This window comes from Vitis vinifera, chromosome 14, assembly GCF_030704535.1.
Source record: "Vitis vinifera cultivar Pinot Noir 40024 chromosome 14, ASM3070453v1".
NCBI classification, from domain to species: domain Eukaryota; kingdom Viridiplantae; phylum Streptophyta; class Magnoliopsida; order Vitales; family Vitaceae; genus Vitis; species Vitis vinifera.
The window spans coordinates 588,790-615,141 of record NC_081818.1 but is presented as its reverse complement, the minus strand read 5'-3'; the positions used below and the strand labels follow the sequence as shown (position 1 = coordinate 615,141).

General features: G+C 35.2%; 2 protein-coding genes across 5 annotated transcripts; both read right to left on the bottom strand.

The window, feature by feature from the left end:
* Nucleotides 1–3,756: 3,756 nt before the first annotated feature.
* Nucleotides 3,757–12,401, bottom strand: LOC104881371 (zinc finger CCCH domain-containing protein 3). Of its 4 annotated transcripts, none has more exons than XM_059742641.1 (6): nucleotides 12,094–12,400; nucleotides 11,658–11,719; nucleotides 11,454–11,535; nucleotides 11,139–11,213; nucleotides 10,742–10,869; nucleotides 5,660–5,757 (listed from the first exon to the last, which is right to left on the bottom strand). In XM_059742641.1, exons 1-5 carry the CDS (start codon nucleotides 12,221–12,223, stop codon nucleotides 10,760–10,762), a joined length of 459 nt encoding a protein of 152 aa, XP_059598624.1. In that variant the 5' UTR covers nucleotides 12,224–12,400; the 3' UTR covers nucleotides 5,660–5,757; nucleotides 10,742–10,759. The 4 variants fall into 4 exon arrangements, with proteins under 4 accessions (XP_010659730.1, XP_059598624.1, XP_059598623.1 ...); XM_059742640.1 differs by lacking the exon at nucleotides 5,660–5,757 and adding an exon at nucleotides 9,904–10,006; XM_010661428.3 differs by lacking the exons at nucleotides 5,660–5,757; nucleotides 10,742–10,869 and adding an exon at nucleotides 3,757–4,087.
* Nucleotides 12,402–13,704: 1,303 nt separating this feature from the next.
* Nucleotides 13,705–19,927, bottom strand: LOC100258056 (shaggy-related protein kinase alpha). Its single transcript, XM_002280637.5, has 13 exons — nucleotides 19,634–19,927; nucleotides 18,483–18,653; nucleotides 18,268–18,360; nucleotides 17,577–17,636; nucleotides 17,210–17,482; nucleotides 16,992–17,066; nucleotides 16,306–16,362; nucleotides 16,069–16,209; nucleotides 15,931–15,981; nucleotides 15,144–15,239; nucleotides 14,975–15,058; nucleotides 14,348–14,450; nucleotides 13,705–14,249 (listed from the first exon to the last, which is right to left on the bottom strand). Exons 2-13 carry the CDS (start codon nucleotides 18,594–18,596, stop codon nucleotides 14,167–14,169), a joined length of 1,230 nt encoding a protein of 409 aa, XP_002280673.1. The 5' UTR covers nucleotides 18,597–18,653; nucleotides 19,634–19,927; the 3' UTR covers nucleotides 13,705–14,166.
* Between the last annotated feature and the right edge of the window lie 6,425 nt (nucleotides 19,928–26,352).

Below are 26,352 nucleotides of genomic sequence, written 5' to 3'. Positions count from 1 at the left end.
AAAAACTATTATTAAAAATAATTTCCAATCTTAAAAATCACATTTCACAAATTTTAACTTAAAAAACAAATTTTTTGAGAATTGACTACTAGGCTTTGCAGAATAGTAGCTTTAAGTAAATAAGTTAAGAAATGTTTTTTATATTTAAATTTTTAAACAAAATTTGTCTTTTTTTTTTAGAACTATTAACATTTGACATCATACCTATTCGGAGCCTACATCACACTCCTTTGATATTTGTGCAAATCCATAAAAAAATATAGTCAATTGAACTAACACCATAATTGTTCCATCTCCTTCTCCTTGTCATCATTCAACCTCCACCCTCCACGTGTCGTATTGGGAGCCGGCTTCCACGATATGATTAATTAAGTCTAAACCTCACTAATCTCGAATTAAATAGCTAATCAAAATAATTAAAAGTTTCATCAACTTAAATATATATAAACCATAAACCATATGCTAAAAAGCTAGCTCCCTCTCTTTTTGGCCATGCAAAAGCTACATACTAACGCTTTGTGAAAATACCGTCCAAGCAATTCTTCTAAGTTGATGGAGCTCATCACTTCCTTCAACAGTGACTACTCCATTAAAACCGGCGCCGATAGCGTGGTGACTCTGCAAAACCTCTCCGGTGGGGCTGAGGCGTCGCCGGAGGTTAGGTGTAAGATAGAGAATGCATCGCCGGAGACGGCGAGGCAAGTGGCGTTGAGGATGTATGAGAGCATGAAGAGGCATGGATTGACGGGGGAAGCGAGTGAGGCGTTGAGAAGAGATGGCGGTGGTGGAGGGATGATGGAGGAGATAATGGTGGAAGGAGAGGGTGAAGTTAGGAAGAAGAGTGAAGAGCTTATGGGGATGGATTATTTGTTGAAGGATGGTTTTGTTAGTTATCTTCGTGACGTGGCTCGAATCACACCGCCCATTCCCCAACAGGTATTTCCATCTCACCCTTGATGATGCCTACTTTCCTTTTATTATTTATTATCACCAATGGAAAAACCAGTCCCTTTGGGAAAATAAGGGTTTGTTTTGTTCATGTGAACTGTTTTTTATTCTTGAAAACAAAAAAAACAAAAAACTTGTTTGGGATGAGGGGGTGTTTTTTTGTTTTTTGAGTTTTCTGTGTTCTTAAAAACCATTTTTTTTTTATAACAATAAAAAGATGTTTTTGTTGTTTTTTCACTATTCAAAAAATAGATTGTTCTCCGTGTTTTCTCTTATTTCTTTTTGTGTTTTCTTAGTTGTATTTTGTGTTTCTACAAAGGTGAGTCCTACCCAACCACCACACCCCACCCGCAAACCTTTTCTTATTCCTTAAATTATTGAAATTAATATACTTACACATGGTGATAAAGTCATTGTTTGTTTAAAAAAAATTATAATTAGTGTAAAATTTTCAAAATTATGTATATGAAAATTATTTATATATTTATAATATCAAGATAATGGAAGAAAACACTTTATTAATTAAAAAAAAATAAGTTTCAAATATGTTTTTTTTTTACTTATTCTAAATTTTTTTTTATTAACTCAACCAAACATGTTTTTTTTTTGTTTTTAGAATAAAAACTGTTTTCTAAAATTCAGTTCCAAATGCAATTTTTTTTTTTTTTTAAAACACAAAAAACTGTTCTTAAAAACTGTTTTCCAGAATAGTTTTCACAAACAACAATCAAACAGACCCTAAGTTTTTTTTTTTCTTTCCTTATTTTTTAGATATAAAAGTAAGGTGATGTTTGTTGATTGACCTAAATAAAAAAAAAATCAAAATATTTAATTTTTTCTATTTAACTTAAAAATAATATTCTAATATCAACTAGCATAATAGGTTACTTAATGTTGAATAAAAAAATCAAATATTTTGACTTTTTTCATTCAATAAAAAAACAAACACCATCTAACTTTATTCATATTGAATATCACTAATTTACATTCTTTTTCAAATAAATATAATATAAATATTCTTAATTAAATTAAAGCCCTATTCTACAAAATAGAAATTAGAATGAGGAATCTTTATTTTGGGCCTTCCGGAGATGTTCCTTTTGTCTCTATCAACAATTGAATTTAAAGAATGTCACTTCTTCTATTTAAATTAGTTGACACACTCGTCCAAATCTTAATTCCCTGTGTAATAATGTTGATTTGTTAATTAATTTCTAATCATGAAGGATCTATTCACAATATTTTTAAAAATAAACAAAGGTTTTAACCATTTTTTTAATTTTTTTTTTTAAATAACAGAAAACCGTTTTTAAAAATAAGTCACGGGCAGCCCTAATTATTCTTTTGAATATCTTGCAGGTAGTTCGATTTTCCAACATAAACTACACAAGAAAGTTTGAGGTTTCTAGTGATGGGTATGATACGTTTGGTAACAAGTTGGTGGGGTTTTTTGTTGGGCCCCTTAAGACACTTCTGAAAAGGAAGAATTCAATAGAATTGCAGATTCTGAAAGGGGTAGATGGACATATCATGCCTGGATCTATGACACTTCTACTTGGCCCTCCAGGTGTGAACATAGCTTCTTCCTAAAAATAAGAAGAAATTGAGGCATTATTATAATAACATAAATTTAGGTTTATATTTGAATCAAAACCAAACCAATACTTTAGTAATGAAAAGATTGAACCAAACCAAATTTGATTAAGGTGGTTGGGTCAGTCTAAATGATCGGTTGGATGTAAGTTAATTTAGGTCCTAAGTCTAATTTGTTTTTAAAACTAATTGAAACTAACTTGGATTTGATGTTCGATATATATTTAAATTTTTTAGTCTAAAATATAATGAATGCATTTATAAATTAATTCAACCATAATCTAAAAACAATGAATTACTTTAGCATAATATAATATAAAAAAAAAAAAAACTCATCAAACATCAAACAAGTATACATACAAAATTTAGAATGTTGGTTAGATTCAATTTTTATTGGTTAGGAGACAAGGAAATGAAGACCAAACCTATAAGATTGATTTTCAAAATTCTCAAACTGAACCAACCTATATGGTTATTGAAAACCAAACTGATATGAATCATATGATCAGTTTTGATTGGTTTGGATCAGTTCATTGGTTCTCAGTTGTACTTACACCCCTAGTCTGATGGAGTATCCTACCACAAGCTTCAAAAAGGATTTTGAGCAATCTTGATCGCAGTTTCTTAAACCCCTTGTGACCACAGGTAGGGGCTGCAACTTGGATAGGTTAGAAGGTTACCACGCATTAAACTCGGGCCAAACCCAATATGTGGGTTCGGATTTCGATAGGTTGTCAGCATATTCAGCTTGGGTCAATCCTAATATTTTCAAGTTGGTATTTTTCTAACCCAAATCTAACTATAGCCCAGTCAAGCCTTACCAAGGACAACTCGAACCTAGGTTGGGCATAGGTGTAAAAAAGCACCAAGCAAGAAACTTACTCCACAGGAATACGAACTTAGTACTCAAAACTGAAGGAAAGTATGAAATGGGTCAAACTCCTTTGTATAAATTGTCACTTTAAGATTCAAGAAATGGATGGAAACAAGCTTTAAAAAGAATAACTTCATTGCGGAAAGGCTATACACATGCATAAAAAAGGATTTAGAATAGACCTGGGCATTAATACTCTTTACATGAATATGTGAATATGCATATGCATAATTAGATAAAAAGGGCAGCTTCCACAATAAACATACTTAACACCCACTGTTGTCTAAGATATAAAGAGTTTCCAGAATCACATTCTAACTCCTAACAATATGAGAAATGAATAGAAGAGAACTGGGATCATCCATTAGATTTTTAAGATTTTCACAATCAATTGTTTGACATAACTGATATTCTCAAGGTGGTTCGTACCAATTCATGATGATAAACTATTTGTTAGACAATATTTGTCCAATCTAATCATCCAACCATTTAAAACTTACAGGGAGCGGAAAAAGCAGTCTCTTACAAATTCTTGCAGGAAGAGTTGAACAAATAAAAGACTCGGTCTTCAAAGGCTTGGTGATGTACAATGACAAGGTGGCTTCTGAAATACATCTGAGTAGACTCATTGCATATGTAAGCGGCCAGCTTAACAAGTAAGTGCTCTGTGACCTGACAATCAACATAAGCATTCATGAATGAGCAAAAGATGCAGACACTATATCATCCCAAATAGATCAAAATTTTAACTTAAATCAGAACATAATATGCAGTAACTAAGCTAATAAGACGAATTAAGCTAGTGCTACACTAACTTCTATGTGCTTTCAATTATCATAATCTTGTCTAAGAAAAATAAGAAAAAATGGTTTGCCAAAGCAATCTTGAAGAGGACATACAAAAATTCAAAGGAAAAGATTAGATATTATGGATTTTCTCAATGGATAGTGTTTCCCAATTTTGTGCCTACAGACCACCATCACCAATCTATGAAACTAAAAAAATTATAGCTTAGCATTCTTATTTATCTTCTCATAAACTTGCAGACACATTCCCTTTTTGTCAGTTCGAGAGACACTTGAGTTTGCAAGGGACTGCACCCAGGGGCTTCGGCCAGAGAACTTCACTCCTCAAATGAGGAAATTCTTTGCACATGCATTGGTGGAGGGACAAGACCCTTTTCTAGAGTATGTACTGGAAATTCTAAGCTTGAAGGAGATAGAGCAGAAACTTGTGGGAGAAGCAATCTCTGACATTGATCGGCAGAAGCTCACAACTGCTGAGTTAGCGCTTGGAACATATTCTGTTATGCTTTATGATCAACCACTTTTGGGGTCTGATCCAGCAGCTACTTATGATCTAGTCAACACTATTAGGACCATCAGCAGGATTCAGCAATCATCTGCAATCATGTCACTGACCCAGCTCTCCCAGGAAGTGTTTGATCTCTTTGACAGGATCATACTTCTTGGTGATGGGCATGTTGTGTTCCAAGGCCCTCAACAAGATGCTGTTCCTTACTTCACCAACCTTGGGTTAGTAAGAAGTGATATAATATCGGCACTATCAGGACAACTAATGGCTGCTTATATGCTTATTCAATCCTTCTATTTCAATAACATAATTCAACATACCATTGACAATCAGCACAATTTTTTGAATATTCAGGTACATGAAGCCATCATATGTAGAGTCTGATGAATTTCTAGAAGATATTGTAACTGGCTATGGTTCTCAATATATGGTGCCAGGAGCAACTCCTTTAGGCCTAGATGAACTTGTAAAGTGCTACAAGGCTTCAGATCACTACAAAGACATCATGAGAATCGTCTCTGGAGATGATGTAAAGCACACTTATTGGGTGGAAAGTGAACCTGGACTTGGGTTGTCTCTTAAAACACCATCCAAGTACCACTGCTCAGTTGATGCACAACTGAGACGAGAGACAGGTAAATTAGTTACCCACCATCAAAATTGCTAACTTTCAAGTATAACAAGGCCAATCTGTTAAGCACATTTGTTGTATGGTTTTAAAAATGAAACGTGTGATTCGTTGCATATGGGATTCTAAACAATTAATGACCATTACAGTAATCCACATCCATGAGTTTCTTGATTGCAGAATTGGTAGTTGCTAAGCTCTCTACCAAAGTAGGGCATTCGGGAGGAATAGAGACCACAGGAAGAGTTCAGGTCGGTGATGTCGTCACAGCAATATCCATGAACAATGAAGAAATGCAATACCTCTCTGTCGGAACCCTGAAAATCCAGCATGGCCGTGCCTCACATGTGTACTCTATGTTGAAGCAGGCACAAGGTCAGATTCGACTCCAAGTTGACCGCTACAAAGAAGAGGTATATAAGACCTATTCAGACTAACATAGAAGAAACACAGGGATATGGTTTGTGATTAGAATTCAAATACAAAATCAATCTAGGGGCTAACATTTAGAGCAAAAAACAAAAAACAAAAGAAAATTTTTTTGATAAATAAAGAGATTGTATAAAATAAAATTGCTTTAACCACCAATAACATTGTTGTTTCTAGGAGGACGAGTACCAATCTCAATGGGAGCAGTTCCAAAGGCCTTTTGTCCAGACATGGTGGAAGTCTACTAAAACTCTTATCAACAGACAAGTGAAGATCACAAAAAGGCTTCATGCTTTAATCAAGTTAAGGCTATTCCAGGTGAATACTACAACATGCTCCAAATCTTTCCCCTCTTCAATAGAAATATAAGAGTCATCCAATGATGTGATTCTCAAGATTTGGAGAAAGAAAGCTCCAAACATCCTTGACTCAAGTATGCCATGCCTCGGTGTATAATGAGTCCATTCTTGAACTTTGCAGGCAATTATACTTGGCATTTTTGGAGGGACATTGTTTTACAAACTTGGCGGTGAATACACCCAACAGCAAATGAATTCAGTGAGGGCCCTGGGGTTTGTTTCCATCATGAGCGTAATGCTGATAAATCTGGTACAGCTTCCTCTCTACATGCTTCAGAGGCCAATCTTTTACAAGCACAGGGCACAGAGATTCTTCAGAGCTTCTTCATACATAGTTGCCCATTTCATTGTCAATCTTCCACAGACCCTTGTAGAAGTACTTTTCCCAGTTATTTTCCTCTTATGGAATCACAGATTTCACGGAACTAAAATGTGTCTTATTTCTTGCAGACACTGGCGTATGCCCTTTGTGTTTATTTTTTAGCAGGGTTACCACTGGAAGGAAATGGGGCACCTTTCTTTGAGTATCTGGTCCTACTCTTCTTGGTAGCGAACTTTGGGTCATCGGTCTTCTTTTTTCTCAGTGCCATCTCTTCAATCCCAGAAATAGGGAATGCTTTGTCTGGTACTTTTGCTTCTCTTGACAAAATTTGTTTTCTTGCTTGCACATAACCTCTCTTCGCAATTCTTAATGCCTTATTTTGAATGACAAAAAATGAAGTGCATGCAAACCTGATCAACTTAGATTGCAGTTCAGAAAATCATATCTTCTTCATTCATCTGATAGCATCAAGCATGATAACTAAATCCCCAAGGTTGGACCTTTTGAATGGAAGATCCTGGCATCCTGCACCTTTATGTACATTGCATACATTCTTACACCAGCCATAAACAGATCAGCATCTACTATATTGACGTGTCCTTAGTTCTCCAGAAATGCATATAATATTTCCATTTTCACACTCCTCAAATCTCATTTTCTGAATAATCGCTTCACTGATTTAACAGAGATGGAGAGCAGTTGATACTACAAAACTCTCCAACTTCTATGTATGTTGGTTCTTGTTAATCTCACTGGCTAGATAACTAACACCATCATTTCACTTATTTCTTGCAGGTCTACTTATTTCAATCTCCCTACTCTTCAGTGGCTTTGTGATCTTCCCATCCAATGTTCCAGCTTACTGGAAATGGCTCATTTATGTGAACCCAATACACTCGGCTAACATTTTGTTCTGCAGGCTCCAGTTCAACAATGGCTACACTGACCCTTGCTCCAACTACCTTGGCCAACTTCCTTTCTGTGACCAGTTTCCAACAATGACAGTTGGAAAAGCCTACCTGAATTTCTATGAGCTCGCAGAAAATTCCAAAAGACCATGGCTTCCTTATGCCATTCTCCTGGGATGGACAGTAATTGCCAACTTGTTAGCATTATTGGGGCTAAAGAAGATAGAATTCACAGAAATGAGCCAGTCACTGCCCCATCTTAAAAGGACCCCAGTAATTGGCAATTTTGTGGAAGACACAGACACTGAATTCCAGTCATTCAATACTTACAGCGGACAATCATCAGATTATGCCACTTCCAGATATTCTAGGCCAAAAAATTCATGGTCAGGTCATGGAAAAATGAACAACAGTAGCAGAGATGAGAAATGGATTGAAGAATTCCATGTTGATCTGGAGAGGAAAGGACTTGGCATTCCGGTGGAGCCAGTGACGCTTCTGTTTGAGAATCTATCATTCACAGGGTGAGTCTCTCCATCTTTGAATTAATCGAGATTTTAAAATAAAAACACTCTAATTTCACTTTCACCCCTATATCCTTCTCTTAATTTCCCAAATGTTTCTTATTTTATCCTTAGGTTGTTCAAAAGTACATGTAATTACACAAACAAAAGCCACTTCCTGCTAAACCACCTTACAAAAATTTATCATAAAAATGTCGACTAGAAAAGGCCTCATTGTTGATTAACTTTTAACACCAAAACAAGTTTTCACACTACATTTTCTATGCATCAGGTATGACAAGGGAACAAAAGAAAGCACATCAGTGTTTGACAACATCACAGGCTATGCTTTTCCTGGAAACATGCTAGCTTTATTAGGTGGTTCCAGAACAAGTAAGGCCACACTCCTCAAGTGCCTGGCTGGAAGGAAACCTTTAAATGGCTGCCTCACCGGCAACCTCAATGCAAATGGCATCAGTGCGGGTACCTTCTCTAGACTAATAGGTTATGTTGAGAAGCTGGACGCTCACCAACCTTACCTCTCTGTTCGTGAAACCCTTCAATTCAGTGCTGCACTGCGTCTAGGACAAGCAATTAGCCTAACAAACCGATGCATCCACGTTGAGCTGGTCCTCAACCAACTTGGCTTGATGCCCTACTCAAACCAACTTGTAAGCTCCCTTTGTGATGCCACTGGCAGGACATTTGAAATAGCCAAGAAAATGACCATTGCAGTTGAGCTGGCTGCTAACCCAAGTATTCTCTTTCTTGAAGAACCAATATCAGGCCTTGATACTGCAGGAACTTTGAGCATTCTCAATATCCTCTCTCAAGTGTCAGATTCGGGTTGTGTCATTATTGCATCTCTTACACACCCTAATGTACGTGCATTATCCTTCTTTGACCAGGCTCTCATTCTGACACAAGAAGGGCATGAAGCATATTTTGGTTCCATAGGATCTAACTGCAATGAATTGCTAGATTACTTCGTATCCATTCCAAATTCCCCATATTATACCATAAGAGAAAGTCCAATTAGTTTCGTCATGAGGACTCTTGGCTTAGGGATAAAAAACAGGGTCAATCCTCCACAAAATTTTGCAGAGATATACAAAGCTAGCTCCTCACATGATATCACCAAGAAGGAAATTAGCAGTATGAAGAAGTTGACCAAGACAAGAACACTCAAGGGTCTATCTTCTACTTATCCAACACCTTACTCACAGCAAGCCAGTTTGGTACTATTACGAACACAGAGGTTCTTGTGGAGGAATGTGCAATACACATTTGGAAGACTTACAGGGTGCATGGTGATTGCTATCCTGATGGGTTCCCTTTACTTTCAGATTGGATACAATGATGTTTACAGTGTGGCTTCACGTGCACTTTACATATACATGCAAGTTATACTCATTGGTGTGATCTCAGCAAATAATGTCATTCCGCAGATTGGCACAGACAGGTTGGTGTATTTCCGAGAGAGAAGGGCCAGAATGTATCATCCAATCTTTTATCCTATATCATGGGCAGTTGGTGAGATTCCATACTTTTTAATTGCAACACTTGTTGTGGTAGGAATCGGGAACAGCATGGCAGGAATTGGAACAGGATCCGCTTCAGACTTTCTACTATATTGGCTAGTGCTCTTTGTGTTCACATTGGGTGTAACATACTTTGGGATGATGATTACCTTCCTAGCACCAGTGCCAACACTAGCAGCATTTTCCGTGTCAATTGTGACATCAATGTGGGTGTCAACTTCAGGTGTAGTTGTTGTGCTATCTGACATAAGGTTCTACAGGTGGATGTATTGGAGCAACCCATTCCAATTTGCAATAAATGTGATAACCACAATCAGTTTTTATTGCGATACAGAAAAGTGCACATCAGCTTGCAGTTGCCCACGGCTCCCAGATGGTTCTTATGTGTGGGATAGATTGGCAAATGCAAGGAGTTTGAGTCACAACAGGATAGGTACAGACATACTCATTTTGTCTATAATGTGTATGCTGTTTGCCAGCCTTGCCTTTCTCTTCTTCATTGTGTTGAAGCACAACTCACCGCCTCACATGTAAAGGGATATCATGAATCAGGTGGGATGGATCTCACATAGCACAGATGGAAGATGCTGATGAAACAAGGGAAAGAAAGGGCACAAGTGAACAAGGTAGTGAAACATCTATTGACATCATTCATATAAATAGCAATGAAATTCTATTTAAGTTGATGAAGACATTCCTCCTCTAAAACTAAGGCAGCTTTTGACATCATTCAGATATTCAGGTCTCCATTCATATTCTGTTATACTCAATTTCCAATTTCTGATAAGAACATAAAAAGAAAGGTGCTATCCTTAGGTAAACAACATCAAAATCCAACAACTGGACTTACACACACACACACGAGAAAACAGTGAATGATATATACCAAAGATAGCAAGAAGAAACATATACAGAGCTTGTACAGCACATACAACATTAAAGGATAAAATAAACTAAATGTCCAGCTAATGAAATATACATGAGCTCCATTAGACTATAACAACCATATCCTCATGTTCAATAGAAATATGCCAACCATATTAAAGAAGCACACTAAGAAATATGAAAGAATTTACATTACATGAAAACAAACAACAAATGATATGTAACTGAGATAGCAACAAAATACATATGGTAGAGCTTGTGCAGCAGACACAACATGAAAGTATAAAATAAACTTCATGTCCAGCCAATGAAAATACATGAGCTCCATGAGCCTATAGTAATCATATCCTTATGTTCAATGGAAACATGCCCAACATATTAAAGGAGCATGCTAAGAAATATGAAGGAATTTATATTACTAGCACAATTGAAGCAACCTGGATAAAATAGGCCTCTCATCCCCAATCCAAAAATGGAAGAGGTGGATATCCACCCTCTGGAGGAGGCTTTAATGATGGAGGTAGATTGCCCCAGGAATTTCCCATGCTATCTTTGACCACATTACCTGTGTATCGTGATGAGGACAAGTAGACAGTAGGTATTAAAAATAAATAAAAAAACTAAAAAAGGGACAAATATCCACAGTTATCTCATACAATATATCATGAACAACGTGTACCAAACTTATGCAAGCATGCAGCATTTAACTAAGTAATGATGTTAAATAGTTGTGCCTTGGGAATGAGAGAAAAGGAATAAGCCTTAGTAGGTGGTTTCAGCAATGATAAAACTAGAAATTCCCGAAGTCTTAAGAAACAAATAATTTAAACTTGCCTGGCAATGGACCGCCTCCAACTAATTGGTTCCCTGGATTACTTAGTGACTGAATATTATCTGGGAAGCCTGTCACTGAAGATCGGACCAAATAGACATTAAACATCATTATCATTTGACTACATTTAAAACTAAGTATTCATGAATAACCTGATAAAATTGGGGAAAATCTAGTCACAAATGAGTCAATCTAAGAGGGTTCATATCCAACAGACACAACACTCCTCCGAGAGGGCATGGTATCATTAAAGAATAGAACCGAATTTCTTGTGTAAAATGGAAAAAGGAAGACATGAATGAAGATGTGCAATTTACCTGGTATGGATTGAGTATTTGTATTTTGTAAGCTTTGCTTCGGATGAAAATATTTGCAAGAATCACCATACTGGCAAAATCCCTTCAGAGCATGACAAGGAAAAGAAATAAGCAGATAATCCTAGCCCAAGATTCATATCGAATTCTAATATTAGAAGCAAAATTTATTTAGAAAACATAGAATGGAGGTTCGAAGATAAGTACCGTTCTAACGAAGCGATTGCAGACTCCTTTCCCGTAGCCCTCGGCCTGAATCTGATTTGGATCTACATTCATATGCAAACCAGTAAGAACGTTGCTGAAAAACTCAAGAATCACTTCAATAAAGGCAGATTTTTGTAATTGGCTTAATTAGCCAGTGCCGTCAAAAGTAATAGAAAACAAAAGATTGAAATTTTAATCTTTTTATTTTGGTCCCCCTACATTTTCTTAGCAACCATACGGAGCACACTTACCGTTTGGTTGCTGAGAAAGCTGAAGAAAATGAAAAGAAATGAAAATTTTGAAAATCTTTTTGTTTGTGTTACTACGATCAATCATGCGCGTTCCGTCGTGAGAATTGGAGATTCTGTCGTTTCGTTGGCAACCAAACAGAAAATAAGGGTTTGAAGAAAAAGGAGAGAGAGAGAGAGAGAAGAACCTCTGAAGGAGTCGTACCAGAGAGCTTTGGCTCTTTGGTGCTGAAGACCTTGGAGATGGCGCTTTCTAGCAGAAGGCGTGTCTTGGAATTGCTTGTCGCAGTAGTCACAGTGATATTTTCCCAATGGCATATTTTGTTAATCCGAACCCGACTCTGTCTGTTTGTTTTCACGGAAAATACATAATTTTCCCGAGCAAATGTAAACTTGATGTTGAGAGCAATCGGAACTGTGCCCTCTGGAGTCTGGAGGCTTAGAGAAGGGCAAAACGCTGCGTTTCAGGATGACGGTGTAGAAACAGCGAATCTCTGAGCTCCGTATTAAAAGGCAGTTGTATTTTTTCAAAATTTTTTTTTAAAAAAAAATGCATTATTAAAAAATACTAAAATACTTAAAAAAACAAAAAACAAAAAACAAAAAAAGTGACTAGTCCTTTATTATTAAATAATAAAAAATAAAACCGATAAATTACACTAAATTGGTCTTCAAAATTATGACTTATTAATTCAACAAAATTGGGACTTAATATGTGATAGGTCACATACATTGAACATGTGATTCATGACTTGTAAAGACCAAATTTTGTAGAGCTAAGGAGTCATAATTTGAAGACCAATTTAATAGTAATTTAATCCATTAAAATTTTTTATGTTAATAAATATTTTTAAGTCCTATAATGTTTTTAACTTATAACATGTTTGGATATAAATTAAATTTTTTTTTTTTGTAAAAAAGAAAATCCACCCATGCTAACACCAAACATCATTCGTTAAGATTTTAAAAATGATTTTGAAATTTTATTAAGAGTGTATTTGATAGTGATGGTAGAAAGTGTTTTTAAGGAATTTTCAAGTATTAGAAATGATAGATTTTCAAGTATTAAAAATAATAGAAATGTTTCTTAGAATCATCGTCAAACGCACTCTAAGAGTGTATGAATAATAAAAAGTTTCAAATATTACAAATATTAGAAATGCTTCCTAAATCACTATTAAACATGCTCTAAATGCTTAATTTTTGTAAAGAAAACTTTTTCAAATATTCAATAGCACAATTAAGTTTTAACCCTTTAAAAGTATATGTTTTAAAACTTCAAAAGTGTATGTTTTAAAACTTTGAAGTGTATGTTTTAACCTTTAAGAGTGCATTTGATAGTACTAGAAATACTTTTAGTGAAAATGTTTTTAAAAGAATCACTTATTAAATGCTTTTCTAAAAAAATACTACAAATGATTTTTAAACTTTCTAAAAATGCTTTTAAAATTTTATCAAACACCCAATTTTTATTTTTTAAAAGCAGTATCAAACAGAGTCTAATGTCAGATCCTTTTGTAAGGGGAGATTTTCTATTAAAAAGGCTTTTAATAAAAATAACTAGTTCTAATGTCATCTTTAACTAAAAATAGGCCTTCAATGAAAAATTGATGACAACATGGTAAGCAAACAATGAATGTGAGAATGGTGAGGCAGTATCAAACTATCAATTTGTACCCCAATCCAATAAATGGAAAATAAATAAACGATAACCATTCATACTTAAACCCATTTGAACAATGTCATTTGCCCTGAAAACCATTTACCAGCTTTCATAGAACAGGTTAACACATGTAAGATGCACAAGGGAACAAGGGAACAAATATGCTTTATTAAGATTAAACGGTCTTTGACATGGAATCACAACACTTGGGGACACTGCCTTCATGTGCTCTCTCCTGAGACCTTGGCAATGGATTAAGCAGCCGATGCGGGTCTAAATCAGAAAAGAGAGCATCATTAGGACAATCCCAGATACGATTTTAGCTAAATTGCATCCAGCTACAAATAGAACATTGGGATAAAATGCTAATGTTTGTCTTCTATGTGATGTTACAATCTATTGTGATACAGAAACAGGGTAAACCGAATACCTACCCATTGAGGTTTGGGCATATGATTAAGTAGCATGTCTCTAAATCTGCTTTTACAAAATAGGGGAATACAAAGGGAAAGACATACACGAAAACGAACAAATAGCATATACGTAGAGAGAAGAAACACAGCTTCCATTTGGGGTGGCAGTCACATTTCAGATGGAATCATAGCCCAAGGAAGGGGCATTGCTTTCTTGCATGTTCCGGGATCAATTTCACCAAAATCTCAACTGGTACTCCCTTCAATTCTGATTGACAGAAGCAGCAGCAATAACAATCAGTAACAACTTTGCATGGGAAAACAAGACACTGGTGCTGATAAAATTGTTTCAGGATGATTGCATACCGTGAGGCTTAAAGTTGAATAGTGGTGGAAGAAATCGGCCATTTGGCAGGCGGGTGCTTGAGTCACGTAGCTCATCGAAGAAGGAATGGGTCAAGGCATCCATCTGCATTGGGAGTAAACAAATTATTGATGCACCTAAACGAAAAAGAGAAGCATGGAGTAGAAAAATGATGGATCAAGTAAATGAGACCTAAGATCGATGACAATGATTAAAATGTTTTCACCCTGGGCAAAGCGGACAATCTTAAGATGAGAAAAACAAGAGGAGATGTTAACATAAAATTTGTTTCACTGGTGGCATTCAATCAGGCCCCAATGGTAATGTGATCCTGTGACCAAAATCGAGGGATAAAAAGTGAAACAACCTAATATGTGGCAAGTATTGAGCCAAACAACAAGAAATATGACAAACAAAGCGTAGCTTATTTCTGAAATAGTTGCCCACTTAACCAGATACACGATCCCTCCTCAGCCATTATGGACAACAATTAAGATTTGTTGTTTGCCATTCTCTTAATTAACTGATAGATTGTTAATCTTGAAGAAATTTTAAATGCAGGAAACAGCAACAAAAAGACAGAACACACAAGAATGGATTATGAGAAACCAAAAAATTAATGTACTCACAGCTGTGCACCGTAGATTAGGAGAGTACTGCAGTAGTCTTGAAACCAAATCAACAGCTTCTGGAGGCATGCGTTTATGGAATATCTGGCAACAAGGATATGAATAAATAAAAATTTATGATAAGATGAGAGAAACAAACTATATATGCATTTACTTTGATTTCTAGTACCTTGTGCCATGGGTGAGCTTTAATTTGGGGGAATTTGAACTCTGTATAGTTGGGGTTCATGCATTTAATTTCCTCCCTTGTTGGAGTGCCCAAAACCTGCAAAAACAACCATATTAGATTTGGCAAATGGACTGGATGATTACAAGAATTAGACAGGAGGAAGAATGAGTATCTATTATCAACCAAATTGGAATGATCCTCTCCATTCATTACCCACCAACTAGTAAGGCTTTGTATGAATTAGCCCCTGAGAAGGGGAAGGCTCCTTATTAAGCCCAATAAGAGCTTTTGAATATATTTTAGGTCAGAGCTTCAGGCTTCAAGAATAGCTGAAGCCAGAAAAAGGAATAATGTTGCTTCTTGTTAAAGCCCTTTTTTTAGCTGAGGCAACTGCCATTTAGTCGCTTTATGTTTAATGAATTTTTCATGTACTAAAATTGTCCCTTCAAAATAATGACTTCAGCTTCTAGCCAAAGCCAAGCAAAAAATCATTCCGAATGAGGCCTAGGGACATCTTCTGGAAAAATATCATCAACCCAGTCAGCTTGCACAGATTGCATTACATATAACTAGCAAGATTCTATATCAAAAAAATATGATGTCATGAATGCATTGATAGGTTAGTATCATGCAATCCATTTTGACCCAACAGCTATGCATTTGTAAAACTTATTGTAGACAATTTTGCCTCCCACCTAGATCCGGTAATTCCACTCAGAAAAGATGTATTTAATTTAATGCAATCGAGCTATATTTTGCATGATGTACTGAAATACAATGTAGTTACCTTGATAATCTCAACAAGCTGATCGACTCCACTCTCTCCAGGAAACAGAGGCTGACAAAAATGGAAGACATATTTTAAAGCAAGTTCCAAGAATTTTAGATGCACTTCTGCAACGACCAGCATCAATAAACTACCCACCTGTCCAAGCATTAACTCAGCCAGAACGCAACCTGCAGACCAGATATCAATAGCTGTAGTGTACTCAGTTGCTCCAAATATAAGCTCAGGAGCCCTGTAATATCTAGAGCAGATATAAGATATATTGGGTTCCCCTTTTACCTATCAAACACAGATAAAACAAAATTAAAACACATCCCAACCAAAATGCAAGACAATAATAAACCAGGAAGAGGAGGAGATGAAACAAAAACGCACCAAGACTTTTGCACTTCCAAAGTCACATAGCTTAAGCTGGTGGGTATGTGGATTCACCTACACAGAGAAGAACAAAATTTTTTACTTGAACAAAATTGTGCATTGCAATGTGGAATACAAACTCATATCATTAACAATATGGAAACTATGCGACTGTGAACATCTGAGATGAAGACCAGATCTTTTGAGAAATGTATTTTTTAATAGGAATATTTTGAGAAATAACAATGCCAATGATAAATAGATTGGAATTTCTTGGATTCTTCATCTTTGAAGATTCCTTTTTGTAGAGATTTTGTTTTTAAGGAGTTTATTAAGGGTAGAAAAAGAATTTGTTGTTTGGCTTTAGTTGTACCCAAAGGTAGCAGGGGTCCTTCCCACTGGGGAGCTTGTTCTTGAGTGTGATTTGGTCCTGTTAGCAACATGGCTCTATTTTGGTTTCGTTTTGAGACAAGTCAATATAAACAATATCTACCATCACACACACACACACGGAAAAATAAGTACCAAACTTGATAGAGCCTAGTTTCCCCAAACATAATAAAATCGGTACCTTGTAAAATTTCAAGTGAAGCATCTACTTATATATCATCCTCATATAAGAATTAAGAAAATGTAGAGTTGAAACTAGACTAAAATAAGTAACCAAATTGGAAGTAAGCATATAGATGTAGTCATAAACATACCAAAAGATTTTGAGGTTTGATGTCCCTATGACAAACTCCAATACTGCGATGAATGTAAGACAATGCCCTGAAAATCTATCAAATAAAAACAATATATTACAATTTCAGCAGCCGCTGGGATAAAAAGAGATTTAAACTTTACAACCATATAGACTTTTGCAAAAACACAACATAGAAGAGACCATAATGAAAATAAATTTAAATAATTAACACCACACCTGGTATGTATAGAGCTTCACATATATCAGTGGCATCCTTTGGTTCAACTTATTGTAGTGTTTAATAACCCGATGAACAGTTTCAGGAACATACTCAAGTACAAGATTAAGATAAAGTTCATCCTTTTCGGTTGTTGAAAAGAAACAGTGCTTCAAGGAGACAACATTAGGGTGGTCAAGAAGACGCATAGTTTGAAGTTCACGGTTCTTATATCTCTTGTCTTGAAGAACCTTCTTTATAGCCACAGTTTCACCGGTCTCTAAGCATTTTGCCTGATAAGGCACAGAAAACCAGAAAATGACAGCATGAAAAATTGTTCTTTGTGGAAGAAAATAACAGGCATATCGTAAAGATATGGATTCTTACTTGAAAAACAACTCCAAATGATCCATGCCCAACAACGCGCTCAGCCATGTAACTTATTGTCTGGAATTATAAATATACAAATTGGCATTAGAGATAAACAATTGGGACAATCATGGAGAATAAATGTAGAACATCCAAACAAATTAGAGATTAATGTATACACATCATATGTGATGTTCCTTCATCCTTTATAAGCCAAATAGTTGAACCATTCCTATCTACTAACCATTCAATAAATAATGGGTCCAAAAGAGCAAAATTCATGCCAATTAGTGTTTGATAAAAAATCACACTTATTTGTCAGATAGCTAGTACAGCAGGAATGACAGTACAACAGTAAAGTTGTACAATTAAACAACCAGGATCATTCGATTCAGACTTTTTTCTTTCTTGAATGTGAACTTCTTTTGCACAGATGTCAACAATCAACAGTCCGAACCAACTGACATAAAAGTGGATGATGCTTTTTTCGAAAAAATGGAACATTGGGGCACCACCACTTTGTAGCTTTCTCCTAATATATCTTTTATCAGAAGCTTCCTCCAAATTTGTATGAAAGTAAATACTAAGATTTGCCACTCAGGGAATGAGTAGAACCCAAGAAAATGTTAATCACCTAAAAAGGCAAAAATGGCATCTCCTGACATGCTATGAGATCCAAAACCTAAGGAATGTGCTCAAGCATATATACCTGCTTTGGTTGGCCATTTCTACCACCAATAGTCGTCACAATTATATGACCTGTCTCTGTTCCATTACCGTCAACAACTGTTGCTTCCATCTCCTGAAAAATCAAGAACTGTCTTCAGTAACCAATGCAAATGATCAATAATCAATTAAGTGCAGGCAAAAGACAAGGAACAGTAACACGAAGAAACAGAAGCATTAGACCAGTCCCTCACATACTTTGTCATCCCTAATTTTCATGTCATTCATCTCTTCTGGCAACCTATCAACACCGGCATTGTGGCCACTAGGTTCTCTCAAACCAGAGGTAGGTGCTATGCCCACTGAAGCCATCCCTTAAAAAAAATTTCAGCTTTTTACTCCTTTCTCTCAGTGAAACCAATCATTTACCTGCTAAGATCAAATAAAATTAGAAATCTCAGCTAAATAAGCTGCAAGATACACAAAATCTCTTTACCTATTCAATGTGATAAATTTTAAATAAACCAATCCACATCCACAAATCATACTATAGCTACCAAGTGAAGCATACAACCTTACCAAATATATCATGCCCAGAGAATAACAATCCAATTCAATAAAGCTGTAAACCCCAAAAACCCTCAAGAGCTCATGAACTTCAATGAAATTTACAGAAAAGAGGAAACCACCCTTCGATAATAACATGGAAGCTACATGCGGCTTTCAGTCATGGATTTCATGCCGTGGCCCCACTCGAAAACCACACTTAGCCACTCTATGATCAAAACAAAGGGATCAAGCAAGTAAACACAATATTCGTTTTCCATATTCATCAATTATGGAAATCATAACTATCCAACACATATTCAAGGGGGAAAATGAATCCTCTCTCAAGAACCAATTTTTTTAAAAATAAAATTCCCAAAACATCAGAGTTTCAACAACCCATCAAACAAAATCTGTACATGTCCGCAAAGATAGGATTTTCCATAGATCATGGGAACATTGATCTTGCATCAGCCCAATAAGGCATATTCATCAATCATAAAAAGAAGATAAACCCAATACAAAATCCTGAGCAATAAATGCATATCCATCAACCACCCCACATAGAAACAAACAAACAACGGGGAAATTAAAAACCCACAAAACAAAATCCCACAAATCCAACCAAAACTCTCCAGAAAAGCAGAAAAACAAAACGAACCCATAAAAAATTCACCAAAAACAAAACCAAAAAGCATCAGAACACCCCTCAACACGACGATCCACAGATCCGGACCAACAAAACAACAAAGATCCAAATCCACCTGTCCCGATCCGAACACAAAACCATAAACACCACAACCAACCAAAAACCCAAAAAAAAGGCACAAAAAATCATCGAATTGCAGAAAAGCGAACCCTACCGATCGAACCCGGGAGAAGAAGACATCCACCATGTAAATTGGGAGAGAAAATCGGAGGTGGGTCTGGAGAATCAGAGAAGGAAAGCAAGGAGTAGATCCATTTTCAATATTTCTGTTTTTTTCTTTTTTTTCTTTTTTTTTTTTTGGTTTTTTTGGTTTTTGCTTTTTGTGTGGTGGAGTGTGTGGTGCTATAATGCGCTTGTGATGACAGTCAAAGAACCCTATATATTTTTATTTTTTTAACTTTATATTTATTTATTTATTAATTTTAAAAGTTTTTAAATTTGGTAAGGGTGTCTGTCTATGCTTTTTTTGACCATTCAAAGCCACTTTATTTATTTATTTGGGTTATGATTTTGGAGCTTTTGAAATGGGGGCACCCACCCTTTCCTTGCCCACAAAGGGTACTTCAAATATCATCATTTTATTATTAATATTAATATTAATACATAGAAAATGCCCTTTCAAATACTTTTATAAATTGTTATTTCTCATTTAATAAAAAAAAAAAATGATGGTTCAATTTCAGTGAGGAAAAGGAAGATGATCAATTGAGAAAATAAATTTTAGAAAATGTCAAAAATATATATATAAATAGGACATATATTTCTTTAAAATATTTTCTTTCCATTTTAACATAAATTAAAAACAAATTCCAAGAAAATGTTTTATTATCCTATTTGAAAATTGTTTTTTTTAAAAAAAATATTTTGTTCAAATAAAAAATAATAGAACATGTTTGATAATAAAAAATAAAAAAGTAGTTTTTATTTTTAAAAAGAAAAAAACATGATTTTTTGAAAGAATATATTTTAATTATTTTCAACTGATTTTTGAAGATTATTTAAAAATATAATTTATGCAAATATAGAATTGATTAAAAATAAAATACGATAAAATTTATTTTTAAAGCATATTTAAAAATAAAGAAAACATATTAAGAATATTTGAAGTTTCAACTTTTATTCTATAAAATATGATAAAATAATTTTTAAATTCTTTAAAAAAAAACACTTCTCAAAACAAAGCATATCTTTCTTTTTAAAAAAAAAATTATTATCCTTCCAAATATGATATTACAAAGGGTATTATTGTCTTTTGAAGAAGGATGGTTGGAGGGAGATATGGAGCGCCCAAATCATGGGACAAGCGAATATTCGAGCACGGCTTTTGCCGCTTAAAGAATAAAAGACTGAACCCAAGGCCTCCCTCTTAGATCGTAACATCATCCCTCCATGTGAAATCACATTAATACCCCCCTCACAACCCATCTCCCAAAGGGTGGAAAGTTGGAAAAACAAGTATGTTTGATATGGTTTTGGAAAAATAATTTTTTGAGAATTGTAAAAATTAGTTATTAATTATTTTTAAAAGAAAAATTTTATTTAAAAACTTATATAAAAGGTAAAAGTTCATAAAATATTGTTATATTTTTAATTATTGATCAAAATTCTTTAAGAAACATAATTAAAAATATCTTAATTATTCAAAATATTTTATATAAAAAAATTATCAAATATGTTATTTTAAATTAGAAATCATTTTTTTATTTTTATTTTAGACTAAGTATTTATATATTATATGTATTTAATAATAATAATTTATAAATCATTTAATTCTCTTAGGATTGATTGGTAATTCTTTTAAAAATATCATTATTATTTTTATTTATATCCAAAATAAAGTAACTCTTATTAAAAATATTTATAATGGAAGCATTATTAAGAAATATGTATAAATTAAAAGTATTTTAACTATAATCATATGAGAGTGTTTAGTTTTATCGTTCAATTCAAAATGGTGTGTAGGGAAAAACAATTTAATGAGAAAAAAAAATACTTCTAGTAAAAGCTATTTTTTCAACCTAAAGTTGTTTACTATTTAAGAAAAGTTTTTTATAATATTAAGATTGTCCAAATAGGGGGCTAAGTATAAAAAATAATAATAAATAAATAAGAATAATATTGCTTCTTATAAAAGCTTTTATATATATATATATATATATATATATATATATATATATGAAGTTACATTATACATAAATAGATAAATGGAAAATAATTTTACCAAAAATAGAAATAAAAAATATTTAAAACTATTTTTAAAAATTGATTTTTCAAAATTGTTTTAAAAAAATGAAGTCAAATCCAACATCGCAAAATTTGGTATCGAGGGGGTTACAAGAATAGCCAAATTACTAAGTGAGAGGGAACTTTACATACTAACATTGCATACCTTATTTGCAAGGTTTAACAAATGAATGAAGTTATGATTGTACTTGGATAAAGATGACGATCTTCCTTAGATGGGTAGGACTCCCTAATATTATTGAAAGGAAAAAAAATTAAGAAGATCCAACTTCACTTAATGAGAGGCATTCTGTTAAAGAATTTTCCATTTATTTTGTTGATATAGGATTTCAAGATAGGAATGGTAGGATTAGAACTTGAGACATTTTGTACCCAAAATAAAGGTGCTACCAAGCAACGCTACATTCTTTTCAATTGATCTATTATGTTATCATAAAGAATCTTAGCCCTATTTTCCACATCATTGTTTCTTTCATCAATATCCAATTTCTCTTAATATTTCTTCTTTTTGGTTTGTCTTGATTTATATACTCATTATCATTTCATCAAGAGTTTGTTTGACCTCATAAAGAGTGTTTGTCTATTTGACCCCATAAGCTTATGAGACATAATCATGACATTGTGTTTGTATGAGGTGTGAATGTAATATTTTATATCGGGTAGGAGAAAAATTTATTAGTGAAATATATGTATAAGTTTCTTTTAATCTTATAAACGTATTTTAAAGTTGGAAGAATCTATTGGTTTCAAAGCATACAATATCTACATAATTAAGAGCGAATTATTATAATCTTGACCAACACTTATGAACAAGGCTTTCCCAATATAAATATTTGTATGGAAGAGGGATCTAAATTTTTGTGTATCTGCTTAAACAAGTCATGTGCCCTTCTACCTAGGAAAAAATGGAAGTGCCTAACGTAAAAGGTTACTTTGCTAAATGATAGAAGACACATTTGAACTTTAATTTCAATAATGCATTGAACTTGAAGAAGCAAAACAAGCCTAGAATAGTAGCCTATTATGTTTTTCAAGCCCTTTTACTTTTAATATAAACCAATAACACCCTTATAAAGTAACACAAGGCTCTTATGTTGTCGATGGAACCTAAAGAAAGACAAAAAAAAAAAAAACAATGCATTCATATAGATTAAGACTTATAGCTAGATTTCTTTTACTAATTTCATACTTAAAAGAATTGTAGGAAATCATTTCAATAACCATTTCTTAATGATATTTGACAATCAAAACAATTCTCGTCTTTTATTTCATAAATCCTATCATGATAAGGCAAATAGAATTTCTTATTTCTTTCTAAACTAGACTTATTTTAATTCTTAATCATCCATTGCTACATTACGCCCAAGTGTTAGAAAAATTGAAATAATGAAAATTTTGGGTCATCCCAAATGGTTCAGAAACCACACATTTATTTGGATCATTATAATGTACTTTCTACATATCCCCTTGATGAGTTTAATTTGAGAGAGGAGAAGAGAGATAGTAGATAGAAGTTTTGAATTCTGCAATGTTTTATTCACTTCATGCAGGCGCATTTATAGATGCACAGACAACTGAAACATCAACTAAAATTCAAGCCAACTGTTAAGGTGTTGTCCACGTAATTGTGATATACAAGTAAATAGGAGTTGGACCAAGGATTTCGTATCGTTCCCTCCCCCTCGAAGTGTCCTTCTCCTCAAGGACGAAACTCCGGGGATGCTTTGGAGAATCGCCATGTGTTCTCCCAGGTGGCATCTTCAATTGGTGCGCCCAACCACTCCACCAAAAATTTAGTGCGAGGTTTGTATTTCCTTTTGTGAATCACGTGCCGAGCCAAGATGGACTCCGGTTGTGGCAATAGTGTGGATTAGTTCGAAACTGGCGTGAGTTGAGCGGATGTGGGGGTGATTGACCCCTAATGCTTGCGTAAGAGGCTGACATGAAATATGTCATGAATTTAGGACCCTGCGGGAAGAAGCAATATGTAAGCTACTAGTCCGACCTTCGCTAGAATTTGGTATGGGCCAAAAAAACGGGGAGAAAGTTTTAAGGACTTCTTGAAAGCCACTGAAGTCTGGCGATAGGGTTGCAACTTCACGTAAACGAAGTCCCCAAAATTGAACTAAACATCTCGTTGATGTTTGTTTGCATGGCATTTCATTCTATCTTATGCCATTCGAAAATTGTGACGTAACTCTTTCAAGATTGCATCCCAATCTTGGAAATATTCAGCCACCGCTTGAACACACGTTGTGCCCGGTATGTAAGAAAGGAAGCTTGGGGAAGGCACCCCATAAATTGCTTCAAATGGGTTGAATTTGGTGGAGGAATGGGTGGAGGTGTTGTAAATGAACTCTGCCCATGGAATCCATTCTACCCATTTCTTCAGTTGTAGTCTTGCAAAACACTGCAGATACTGCTCCAAGGAGCGGTTGACAACTTCAGTTTGGCTATCAGTTTGTGGATGGTAATTGGAGCTCATATTCGATTTAGTCTCTTGCAACTGGAATAAGGTCTACCATAAGGCACTTGTGAAGACCTTGTCTTTGTCACTGACGATGGAGGTAGGAATGCCATAGAGTCGAACCACATTAGAGACAAACACCTTTGCAACCGTGATAGCCGTGGAAGGATGCTTGAGAGGGATGAAGTGGGAATATTTTGATAGACGATCTACGACGACCATGATGACAGAATGACCATTAGAGGTGGGCATCCCTTCAATGAAGTCCATCAAAATATTTGACCATATTTGAGTTGGAATCGACAATGGTTGGAGGAGATCTGCTAGTTTCATACAATTGGTCTCGTATTGCTGGCATACCTCTCAAGTTTGTAGAAACTCCTTCACCGTTTGCCGCATATTAAGCCACACAAAGCTCCTGCCAATTCGGCGTAGTGTCTAATGAAACCCAAAATGACCACCTGTTGGGGAGGAGTGGTTGTTTTCCAATATCAACGGGAGCAGGGTGGATGACGGGCTCAGATAAATCTTCTCATCATAGAACCAAACCCCGTCGCGCTGCACAAGTTTATATGAAACATATCTATTCTCCAAGTTGGTGTAAAAAGGGTCCTAGAGGACCTCTTTCTGAAGTGTTGTCTACCATTCTACACTTGGAACATAAATTGAGATGGAATAGACTTCTCCCTTGCGAGATAAGGAGTCTGCGACTTGATTCTCTGCCCCTTTTTTGTATTCGATGGTATAATCATACTGTAGACCCCCATTTTGGGAGTGCGTTTTAGGCATTTTTGCTTTGCCAAATGTCCAGATTTCAAGGAGCCACGTGGAGCTTGAAGACTGGTCACCAAGTAATGCATCTTGCCATTGAGAAGGAGCTAGTGGAAGCGATCAGAATGGGACACCTGTCAAGAGAATATTCGGAAAAGTTGCAGGCCGTTAGTGAATGATGGTGCTTTTGTTACTGGTAGAGAGATATTTTAGGAAAAGGTTAGCTTGAGGGGCAAGGAAGGGGAGGTATTCGACATCTACAAAGGAGGTTTTCTGGAGTTTTGAGGGGGGTAGACTCTAGGGAGAGGGGACAAAGCATTTTTTTTTCAGATAGGGTGAATTTTTAAGAGGGCTAGTGAGAGAGAGGTATTCCGGTGGCTAGTTGCTTGAGAAGAAGGGCAACTGAGAGAAAACAAAGGAGCCTTAGTTTTACATAAGAAAGAAGCAGAGGGAAAGCTTGTCAGTTTTGTCCAAGTCTGGTTTTGGCTCTAGCTCTTCGATTCTGTTTTGGTTTCTTGGAGAGATGCCCAATCATGTTTTTATCTCTATTTAAAATGTGTTTGGTTTCCCTTATTTGTGTAAGCATGTTGATTAGAGTGTGAAACAGGGTTTGGTTCGAGGATTTGTCATTTCATTTTCTTTTCTCAATCTGTGCTCTATTTTTGTTTTTTTTTTTTCACTCTCTGTTTTGTTTTTGGTACCCACCTCTTTCGAAAGTGCTGGATTGTGCACATCTTTCTGGTTTGTTCTTGGTTTAAACATCAATAGATGCCTCCTAGGGTCTTTATCATGTTTCTGTTTCCTCTTTGGCACACTGGTCAAAAGCAAAACATCAACATGACCATCATCACAGTCCTCTAAAGGTTTCAGTGAGTAGAGTTTGCATCCTGGAAGTTTCACACAACCTACAGTTCATGCGGTCAACTCAAGGTTTAAAGGAGAGATCATCTGTTCACTTCCAGGATTAGAAAGATATTAATGTGGCTGAAGCTCTTGTAAATGCACAAGCCCTAAGGAGTATTCCTATGTTTGAGATGGTAACAGATAGAGAGTTTGCCAATGCTTATGGTTTAGCTGCTTCCAATATAGTCTCTGCTAGTAATCTTGAGCAAACTATTCAACAAATAATGGATATGGGCGAAGGAAACTGGGACAAGGAAACTGTCACCTGTGCATTTCAAGCAGCTTACAACAATCCAAAGTGAACTGTGGATTACTTATATTTAGAGATTCTAGAAGTGGCAAAAGTTATTGTTCTAGTGGCTCATTCCCCTGCAGCTTAAGAAACCAGTGGAGACGCTCCTCGATGCTGCTGCTGGTAGATCAAGATCTCTCAATTTCCCCATAAACAACCATTAGTTTCAAGCACTGGGCGCGATGGTATAAGCAAA